We start from the raw sequence: 10,821 nt of genomic DNA, 5'->3' as shown, positions 1-10,821 counted from the left end.
TATATATATATATATATATATATATATATATATATATATATATATATATATATATATATATATATATAATGGTATATATTTTATTGATATATATAAATTAAATCTATTGTATAAGAATTATAAAAGTATTAAGTCTTAGAGTTTGACTTTTATACATTTAGAATACTTTCATAATAAGTAAGATTAGTAACTTGAAAAATAAGTGAAATTAGTAACTTGAAAAATAAGTGAGTATACTGTTATGTAATAAAATCTTACACAACCAATGTCAGGGGCGAAGCTATGTTGGCCCAAGGGTGGTCAACTAATCACCCTTCGCCGAAAGCAAAGGGTGTTCAAATTAACACCCTTATTGAATTTTCTAATTTCGCCACTGACCAATATTATTATATATCTACTGATTATTTTTAGTTTAAGCGATTAAGTAAATAATTATTTAAGTAAATAATTAAGTAAATTTCGCGTCCAGTCAAACAACATCAAATAAATTGAGACGGGGCGGGTACAAAAAAACGTGACTACAAGAGAGGTCCCATTGTTTTGAACAAGTGCAACCTATGATTTTGAATACAAAAAGGTTTGACAAAAATAAATGGCCAAAAAACAGCAAAATCTCTCCTTATGTCCCCTTATTTTCTTGTCTTCTTTAACAAACCTTTCACATTCTTCTTTCTTCTTTCTTCTTTCTTTAGAGATTTTCACCATATTGGCCATGGACAAGCACCACCATCAACTACCTCTAACCAAGTCTACTTCGCGGCAACGTTATAACGAATGGTTTGTATTTTGCAGTACGTAGTTATATACATCGACAGTGTAAAAAGATTTTGTAACATCAATGTGATTTAATATGCTATAGTTGGTTAAAAATTTATTGTACTTAGTTATACGTGTCATAACTCGTTCTCTCAACTCAAAATCCACAGCTTCTAAATTCTTGATCCGCCACTACTACCTCGTATGTGCAATACCAAAATGTTTGAAAGTTTTAAAACATTTTTTTTGGCTTGTTTGTGAGTAAGGTCTGCGTACACATTATTCTTTCCAAAACTCACTTGTGGGACTATATTGGGTATGTTGCTGGTGGTGGTGGTGAACTTGCATATTGTGTCATACTTTTACGTGCAGTTCAATATCACTTGGGGGTTTAGTTACATGCATCTTAGTAAAACTTTTGATGAATTTTTGTACACACATATAGTATGAGCCCTCTTTCCTTGAGCCGAGGGTCTGTCGAAAACAGCCTTCTACCTTCATAAGGTAGGGTAAGGTCTGCATACATACTATCCTTCCCAGACCCTACTTGTGGAGTTACATTGGTATGTTGTCGTTGTTGTTGTACATATAGTCCGAGCCAGTGAATACACGTGCTCCCACTACATCTATGTTAAATCTTCCCCTAGAAGAGAAAGATCAAAATTTTAGTATTTCTGCTAATTGGCTAATTTATATGTTATAGGGTATTTCGAGATGTTCCTACTGATATAACAATAGAAGTGGATGGTGGCATATTTTCACTACACAAGGTAATGCTCTCCATTGTCTATTATCTTAGTCTATGTAGCTCAGACTCTACGCTCAGACTGTCCAAAAATATTGCCACACTTGTGTTAGATCCTTCAAATGCACTATTTTTGAAGGATCCGACACGCACCTGTGTCAGATCCTTCAAAAATGCACTACTTTTGAAGGATCCAACATGCATGTGTCGGCATTTCTGAAGAGTCTGAACAATATAGATTACTTAGCACTATTGCTCACTATGTCTTGATTTCACACATTTTATATTGAAGTGTTTGAAATTTTTTAAATTGCATGCCTATGAGTAAGTTTAGAGACTATAATGTAATAGAAAATTTCCTAACATAGGAGAATTTTGATGCAGTTTCCCCTTGTTTCGAGAAGCGGACGAATCCGGAGGCTAGTAGCAGAGCACAGGGATTCTGATATTTCAAGAATTGAGCTTGTTAGTCTACCAGGTGGAACAGAATCATTTGAGCTAGCAGCCAAATTCTGTTATGGTGTCAACTTTGAGATCACAGCAGCAAATGTTGCTCAGCTTTGTTGCGTATCCGATTATCTCGAGATGTCAGAGGACTACTCAAAAAACAATCTTGGTTCAAGAGCTGAAGAATATCTTGACAGCATTGTTTGCAAGAATCTTGAAATGTGTGTTGAAGTCTTGAGACAATGTGAAAACTTACTTCCACTTGCTGATGAGCTGAAAATTGTTAGCCGGTGTATCGATGCTGTAGCATCGAAAGCTTGTGTCGAGCAAATCGCTTCAAGTTTCTCGCGATTGGAATATAGTAGCTCAGGTGGAAGACTACATATGAGTAAACAAGCCAATTGTGAATTGGACTGGTGGATTGAGGATATTTCAATGCTTCGTATCGACTTGTACCAACGTGTCATAACCGCGATGAAGTTTCGTGGGGTTAGGCCTGAGAGCATTGCTGCATCACTAGTGAACTATGCACAGAAGGAATTGATACAAAAATCCCTTTCTGATTCAAATATCCAAGAAAAACTCGTGGTTGAGACGATCGTGAGCCTGATGCCTGTTGAAAAATTCGTCGTGCCCTTGACCTTTCTTTTTGGATTGTTGCGAAGCGCAGTGATGTTAGATTGCACGGTTGCTTGTAGGCTTGATCTCGAGAGGCGGATAGGATCTCAATTGGATACGGCTACCCTGGATGATATTCTGATTCCTTCCTTTCGACATGCTGGTGATACATTGTTCGATGTTGACACAGTGCATAGAATCTTGGTTAATTTTTCACAGCAAGAGGGCGATAGCGATGATGATATGGAAGATGTCTCGGTTTTTGAATCCGATAGCCCTACTACGACGCCATCACAAACTGCATTGTTCAAAGTATCAAAGTTGGTTGACAATTACCTAGCTGAAATTGCACCAGATGCAAATTTAAAGCTGAACAAGTTCATTGCTGTTGCAGAAACATTACCAGCACATGCGCGTACTGTCCACGATGGACTTTATCGAGCAATCGACGTTTACCTCAAGGTATGTGTTACTAACTTACTTCAAAATGTGTTCAGAAAAGTTTTTCTGGTTTGAATGAGAGTAAATCAAAATTTCACAACAGGTGAAATATCACATGGTGCTTTTTTCTTATAACTCTATACAGTTTGCTAATGACTTAATTGAATATGGTGGTTCTTTAATAATTCCATCAAGAGGATTAAGATTCTTTACCTTGACATATTCATAATTATTCCCTTTATAGAGTTATATGTCCTCATTTGATTAAGGACAACAGTAACAACAACTCAGTAGAATCCCACAAGTGGGGTATGGGGAGGGTAGTGTGTACGCATGCCTTACCCCTATCCTGAGAAGGTAAAGAGGCTGGTTCAGATAGACTCTCGGCTCAAGACCTCCTTTGATTAGGGAAAATGATCAAATTACCCCTCTACTATACGAAATATCTTATCTTTACCTTGCGTTATATTTTGGAGTCATTCGTACTCTTGTTGTTAGCAAATTATCTTGTATTCACCCATGACCCTGACGAAGATCCAACCAAAAGTATAACGAAGGGTAATCTTTAACCATAGTAAAAAGCAGAGGTGTAAATTTAGACCTTTCTCCTAAGTATTTTGACACGTGGAATCCATCCAATCCGCGATAGAGCTCTATTAAAGTGGGACAAATACTAGATATTTGCTAATGGGCCTTACGTTTCAATTATGCTATCACCCGGTCACCTTATCACCTTATCTAGTTGTTGTTTACGACTTGTTGTGTCTGCTTCCTTTACTTTTACCTTGAGCCGGGGGTCTATCGGAAACAACTTCTCTACCTTCACAAGGTAGGATTAAGGAATGCGTACATTCTACCCCTCCCAGACCCCACTTTGTGGGATTATACTAGGTTTGTTGTTGTTGTTGTTGCTAATGGCCAGAGTATGAATAACGTTAAAGTATAACAGAGGATAAATTGAGATATTTTGTATGGTATAGGGGTAAATTTGGACCTTTTCGCCGCTAATTAAGCTGATAGAGCTTCTCATCTCAACTCCTATTTTTCATTTAACTAACCATAACATTGTTCATGAATGCATATTCCAGGCTCATCAAACCTTATCAGATCCAGATAAGAGGAGACTATGCAAATTGATAGATTTCCAAAAGCTCTCACAGGAAGCTGGAGCACACGCTGCACAAAACGAGCGCCTTCCCCTCCAATCGATCGTTCAAGTTCTTTATTTCGAGCAATTAAGGCTTCGAAATGCCTTGTTTTGTTCGTACCCTGATGATGACATTAAGCCAATGCACCAATCTTGGAGGATTAATAGTGGTGCTCTTAGTGTTGCAATGTCTCCTAAGGACAATTATGCTTCGTTGAGACGAGAAAATAGAGAGCTAAAACTTGAACTAGCGCGGATGAGGATGAGATTAAACGACCTGGAAAAAGACCATGTTTGTATGAAGAGGAATATGCAAAAATCTAGCTCGCGACGATTCATGAAATCCTTCTCCAAAAGGATTGGCAAAAAGTTTAATATTTTCGGACATAGTTTTTCCAGGGATTGTAGTTCTCCCTCAAGTCAGTCAGAAAGAACTGAATCTAAAATAACTGAAAGAACTTGACAATCGATGAAGGGGAGCCTTGGCGTAACTGGTAAAGTTGCTGCCATATGACCAGGTGGTCACGGGTTTGAGCCGTGAAAACAACCTCTTGCAGAAATGCAGGGTAAGATTGCGTACGATAGACCCTTGGGGTCCGGCTCTTCCCCGGACCCGGCACACAGCGGGAGCTTAGTGCACCGGGCTGCCCTTTTTTTAACGTGACAATGAATCTTCCAGGTACATCAAATTGCTCGGGTAATTTTGGTTGATTCTGTTGTTGAGTAACTGCAAGTTTTTCAGTTGTAATCTTTTTGTTCCATTCTACAACCCCTTATTTTCTCCCCAAATGTTTGTATATGAGCTGCAGTGAGATATACTTTTCATTTACATAATATATAGAGTTTTTATGACTTGCTAAAGGATTTGATCTTATTATATGTATATATCTTTTAAATTTCTTTTGAATAATCCAAAGAGAAAATAGTGGATTCAGTTGAACTCATAGAACTCGCCTAGATCCACCTCTAGACCGATGGGATGCGCTAAAAGTCACATCGCGCAAATGTGGACTCTTATTAAGAATTCACCATAACAATCTTCAAGTTGATTGTTTGACATAACATATAGAGTTTTGATGACTATGAGTTGCTAAAAGTTGAAGCTCAATCTTCAATGTGATCTTATTAGATGCATATGTTGTAATTTTATTTAATTTTTTTAACTAATATGTAGATAAAGTTCGAGCAGAAAGCAACAGGTTTGGTTGAGGGCGGGATAAGGGTCACATGTTGCAAATTCGGATTCTTAGTATGAAATTCACAGTATGTTCCTCTCATTACGGTATTTTTGAACAAATTTCTGGATAACAAGCCTAAAGGTTTTCTTCTTGATGAGAACGATAATGATGACAGCAGCCCGTCGTGCGAGCCTCCCACTGGGGGCCCGCTATGCCAAAAGCAAGAGAAACCTCATCCCTCTGTTTCCTTTGTTCGCCCCCATGTCACCATAAGATCGATGTTGATGATAGTGACGATATTGATGAATAGTGAAAATCTTGATGCTAGTGACAATGTACTATCTTCATACAGGAGAGGATGCCAACAATTACACTCACAATAATCAGGGGAACTAAGAATTGGAGGAGCTTAACTATGAACTCTTATGTTATGTCCTGGTTGTAATATGTCTTCTGCTGACTTTTCGCGTTCAAAAGATGGTAGATTGTTCGATTGGGAACGACGTAGAACACTTTCCCTGGATACAGAAGTGCATCAGGCTTAACAACAATCCAGGGGAACTCGACGATATCAGGGCAGGCCATGCAGTATAATGTGTCTTCTACTGACTTTTTTAGGATTTCTGCAGCAATGATAGGCTCTCTATGTATATCTCCACATGACTACCAGAATGAACTAACTTCAGTATGAGTTCAACTTAACTTAGTACTTTCGATGGTATACAGAAATGTGTTCGTGTGTGGTGTGTTAAAAGCCACTAAAATTTCGACACATAGTAAATTCTGGACCCACAATTTTCGAGGGACACTAAATTCAATGCTAAGAACCTTAAAACTTAGAACCCCTCGAGTTTAAATCGTGAATCCACCTTATTAGAATGAATATAATATGTTTACACACTTATGCAGTGACAAAACTAGGATTTTCTGAAGAAAGTGTGAGCAAATTAATTATGGACAAGCTAATCACATTTCATGAGTTGATGTTAGCTCAAAGGCACAAACAAACAACAAAAACTAATCAAATGGACTTATCTCACTCGCTGCTTTCGACTTAAAACTATACATACATATTTAAAATATTTCTTAAAATAATATATTTATATTGAATTCAGACCAATGACAAATATTGAGTGCAGTAGTACTTCGCACTCACTGACTTAAAATTCTAAATCCGCTTGTAGTCTGTCAATTGAGGCATAAGATCGCATATTGGCGATCCTCCATGCAACTTTTCAGGCTGCTTGGTAATTTCTTGAAAATAATGTGAAAAAAGACGTGCATGCCGCGACAGAACTAGAATTTTCACCAAGTGAAGTCAAAATATAAAGTATACGAAGAAGTCGAGGGGATTCAACATATAGTATATATACATATAAAAGATAAAAGTTTACCCATCTATACAGTGTAATATCTTGGTCAAGGGCGGCTCTGCCACGGCGTGCATGTCCAATATCTTCGAACATAATGAGTAATGAACACTAGAGTTGAAGTGAAATTTGAGTCAGAAGAATGTAATATATCATCCCAAGTTCATATCAAGAGAGTAGAACAAATCATAATAAGCAACAACAAATGTCAATAATCCAAGTTCACAAGACTGAACTGCATAAATCAAATATCTATTACAACAAGAACAATATAACTATGAAGTCACAGAAATAGAAAAATTAAAACCAAATTTTTTCTTCTTCTTTAGCTTATCTTTGGTGGGGGTTTTTCTTTGGGGGTGGGGTAAGGGTCACATTTTGCAAATCCGGACTCTTATTATGAATTCACCGCGTACTCAATCTTCAAGCTGACTGTTGTTTGGTGTAGAAGCGGATGCCAACAGCTACACCCAAAATAATCAGGGGAACTAAGAACTGGAGGAGTTTAATTACAAACTCGGATGTTTTGTCCTGGTTGTAATGAGGCTGATTAGGAGGAGTGTACTTGGTTTTTGTAGGGATGGTTGCTGAATCAATATCGCCTACGTAATACTCATCCAACATTGCTCGAGCACTGGTGCTGTGGCCGACATCCTCAAAATCATCAGTCGCATCCTTTCCTGCATAATGTACCATAAGGAACCCGTGAATCAGTATCTTCTGAAGATTATTTTTGTGTGTGTGTGTGTATTGTCCGAGCTAGACACAGCAGGTATTTATAGGTAGTGTCACGTCTAGCCTAAATCTGCCATTGGATGGCATGATCCAGAGTCAACGATGTTCTACTCAATTTTGCAATACGAATACTATTGAAACATATATGATCGTGTGTACGACTTGAGAAACTTGAATGTTACAAAGTGTGGTTTTGGGGTAGAAAAGAGTTGGTCAAAGTATGTTACCAGTAGCAGCCAATAAAACCTCATCGCCACCTGGGTGGTCGTCCAAGAATTTTGTCACATCGTACACCTGTAATAAGAAAGATCAATATCAATCCCGAACTATCTCAGTATTCAAATAAAAGATATCACAATCCAAATTTGACAAAACGATCCCCCCCCCCCCACCCCCCCCCCAAAAAAAAAAAGCATAGTTTGATGGTAGGGTAACAATAGGTGAAAGTCTAGCCGGCTATTCTTTTCTTTTATTTTTTTATAAGTGTCTACCGGGCTACTAAGGCATCTCCAAAACTGGAGCATCTATCCTTAAAAAAGAAAAGGAAATGCACATTACAAGCATTGGTTTTAGCATATTGTGAATTAACCATTGTGCTAAAGAATGGCTCATTATTTCCATGAATAATTGCTTTTAACCATTTGATATACACATTGTATAAATTGTAGCTCTTGACAATTTTTGCATATCAATAAATTCCTCTATACTCTCAGCCACATAAACATTTAAGAGCTAAACCATAACAATGAACCGATAAATAATAAAACCAAGTCATAGGTTCAACATTTACCACATCAAATTCTTTTGCTAACTGACAGTGCTATTAGATATCTGAAGATGCAAGTTTGTACTGAAAAAAGTTGAGATTAGTTGAATTTATGAGGTAGCACAATCCATGGTTTTTACTTTTCCTCAAATTCAATATTTTTTTTACTTTTCCTCAAACAGTGTCGTGTCGACATGGGTGCGGCGGCTAAAATGAATGGGGAGAAAGAAAAAGTATAAACAGCAATGAAACAGAAGCAGCCAAAAGTTGAATCTTTACAGATCTAGGTACCAAAAGCATAAAAATTTATCCAAAAGGGGGTACAGAGAGCTAATTACAGAGGTCACAAAGATTATACTTTGCCACAAATTATGAGACAAAGATTGAATCTTTAACAGATATTAGTAAAGACAAAAACGAGAAACATCAACCCCAGTTTATAACATTGAAAAAGGTTGCAGAAAGCTAATGACAAAAGTCAACAAATAGAAAAGCTACAAAAACAATACATCAACCCCAGTTACCCAAAAGGCGGTGCGGAGAGGTAATTACAGAGGTCGGCAAGATCATACCTTGCCACTAATAAAGAGCCAAACAAATCTTTAACATATCTTTGTAACAAAAAGCACAAGAAACATCAACCTCAGTTAATTATATCAAAAAGTGGTGGAGACATAAAAGGTAAATACAGAGATCACAAAGATTGCCACTAATAACGAGCCAAAGGTTGAATCTTTAACAGATTAGCAAAGAAAAGCACAAGAAATATCAACCAAGTTAATTACTTAAAAAAGGGGTTGAGCCGTTGAGGCATAAAGGTAATTACAGAGAGACAAATACTAAACATTGCCACAAATGAAGATCCAAAGATTGAATCTTTGACAAATATTGTTAACAAAAAACACAGGAAATATGAACTCTAGTTAATTACATCAAAAGGGGTGGGAGGCAGAAAGGTAATTAAAGAGATCGCCAAGGTTATACCGTGTTACTAATTGCTAGCCGAAGATTGAATCTTTAACAGATACTGGTAATGAAAAACACTAGAAACATCAACTCTAGTTAATTACATAAAACGGGGTGGAGGCAGAAAAGTAATTACAGAGCCAAATATTGAATCTTTAACATATCTTTGTAAAAACAAACACAACAAACATCAAATCCAGTTAATTACATCAAAAGGGGTGGAGGCAAAAAGGAAATTAAAGAGATCATAAAGACTAAACATTGCACTAATAAGAGGCCAAAGATTAAATCTTTAACAGATACTATTAACAAGAAACACAAGAAAAATCAACTCCAGTTAATTACATTAAAAGTGGTGGAGGCAGAAAGGTAAACACAGAGACTATGAAGACTAAGCATTAATACTAATAACAAGCCAAAGATTGAACCTTTAACAGATATTAGTAACCAAAAAACATCAACTCTAGTTAATTACAACAAAAGGGGTGGGAACAGAAAGTTAATTACAGAGATCACAAGACTAAAACCTTGCCACTAATAAAGAGCCAAAGATTGAATCTTTAACAGATATTAACACAAAACACAACATCTCTCCAGTTAATTACATCAAAAGGGTGGAGGCATAAGTTAATACAGAGATCACAAAGACTAATACATTGCAACCTAAAGAGCCAAAGATTGAATCTTTAACAGATATTGTTAAGAAAAAACACAAGAAACATCAAATCCATCAAAAGGGGTGGGGGAATAAAGGTAAATACAGAGATCACAAAGACTTGTACGTTGCAACATAAAGAGCCAAAGATTGAATCTTTAACTTAACTTTGTAGCAAAAAAACACAACAAACAACAAATCCAGTTAATTACATCAAAAGGGGTTGAGGCAGAAATGTAATTAAAGATATCACAAAGATTAAAGTACCTTGCCACTAATAACAAGCCAACAATCTTTGTTATTGTTGTGAGGGGCAACTTCAGCCAAAGTATAAACCTTAGTTTCACCACCCATTTATGGACACAGCAAAAAAATACCCTTCAATTGGAGTGGAGAAATGAAAGATGTAATGAATCTTGAATTGGGTCTCAAGACTACTAACAAAAGAATTGAAGAGTGAACAGAAGAAAGGGATGGAGTATGGTTCTTTTTATTATAATTATTTATGAGTTTGGTGAACCTATTGGAACAATCAAAGAAAGAGGGCGTGGGTAGTTCAAGTGGATTGTAGGGGTTGGTGACAGAAAAGTAGTTCAAGTGGATTGTAGGGGTTGGTGACAGAAAAGATGGGTGACATCAAATGTCAAACCAAAGAAGAGGACATGGGGAGAGAGGGTAGGTAGATCCAAATCTTGATTCTTGTTGCAATTTTTAATTCTGTTAACATGTGTTTGTGAATTTTTGGAGGCCTAATACAAATGTTATAAAATAATTAAGAGCACAACTTTCAAAAATCTTGTAACTATATAAGTGTTTATATGTTTTATATGATTTGGCTAATTTTATATACAAATATCCAATTTTATTCTATTATATATAAAGGCATAAGGGCGAAGCCTATTTAGCGCCATGGAAAAGGTAATCGGTTAGGTTGATTTTGGAAAGGCTACTAAGGACCGGTGAAGAGTGAAAAGCGTCGCTAAAACCCACGAGATAA

The 10,821-nt window shown here is 36.6% G+C and overlaps 2 protein-coding genes across 2 annotated transcripts; one reads left to right on the top strand and one right to left on the bottom strand.

The window, feature by feature from the left end:
- LOC109214777 (BTB/POZ domain-containing protein At5g48800-like) lies at positions 557 to 5,010 on the top strand. The gene is made up of 4 exons (XM_019378726.1): positions 557 to 777; positions 1,460 to 1,526; positions 1,886 to 3,028; positions 4,096 to 5,010. The coding sequence occupies exons 1-4, from the start codon at positions 593 to 595 to the stop codon at positions 4,615 to 4,617; spliced, it is 1,917 nt and encodes a 638-aa protein (XP_019234271.1). The 5' UTR covers positions 557 to 592; the 3' UTR covers positions 4,618 to 5,010.
- LOC109214768 (cytochrome b5-like) lies at positions 6,837 to 10,464 on the bottom strand. The gene is made up of 3 exons (XM_019378719.1): positions 10,092 to 10,464; positions 7,665 to 7,731; positions 6,837 to 7,382 (listed from the first exon to the last, which is right to left on the bottom strand). Exons 1-3 carry the CDS (start codon positions 10,176 to 10,178, stop codon positions 7,126 to 7,128), a joined length of 411 nt encoding a protein of 136 aa, XP_019234264.1. The 5' UTR covers positions 10,179 to 10,464; the 3' UTR covers positions 6,837 to 7,125.

The sequence above is a fragment of the Nicotiana attenuata genome, chromosome 2, assembly GCF_001879085.1.
Source record: "Nicotiana attenuata strain UT chromosome 2, NIATTr2, whole genome shotgun sequence".
Taxonomy (NCBI): domain Eukaryota; kingdom Viridiplantae; phylum Streptophyta; class Magnoliopsida; order Solanales; family Solanaceae; genus Nicotiana; species Nicotiana attenuata.
The sequence above is the reverse complement of the archived record's forward strand: the minus strand, read 5'-3'. Positions and strand labels throughout refer to the sequence as shown.

Bases quoted from the DNA above. Each gene is read 5' to 3' on its own strand.
- LOC109214777 (XM_019378726.1), top strand. From the start codon at position 593: ATGGCCAAAAAACAGCAAAATCTCTCCTTATGTCCCCTTATTTTCTTG. The intron at 778-1,459 runs GTTTGTATTTTG...TATATGTTATAG, and splicing joins CGGCAACGTTATAACGAATG to GGTATTTCGAGATGTTCCTA. The intron at 1,527-1,885 runs GTAATGCTCTCC...ATTTTGATGCAG, and splicing joins GCATATTTTCACTACACAAG to TTTCCCCTTGTTTCGAGAAG.
- LOC109214768 (XM_019378719.1), bottom strand. From the start codon at position 10,178: ATGGGTGGTGAAACTAAGGTTTATACTTTGGCTGAAGTTGCCCCTCAC. The intron at 7,732-10,091 runs GTACTTTAATCT...TTCTTATTACAG, and splicing joins GGCTTGTTATTAGTGGCAAG to GTGTACGATGTGACAAAATT. The intron at 7,383-7,664 runs GTAACATACTTT...TACATTATGCAG, and splicing joins GGTTTTATTGGCTGCTACTG to GAAAGGATGCGACTGATGAT.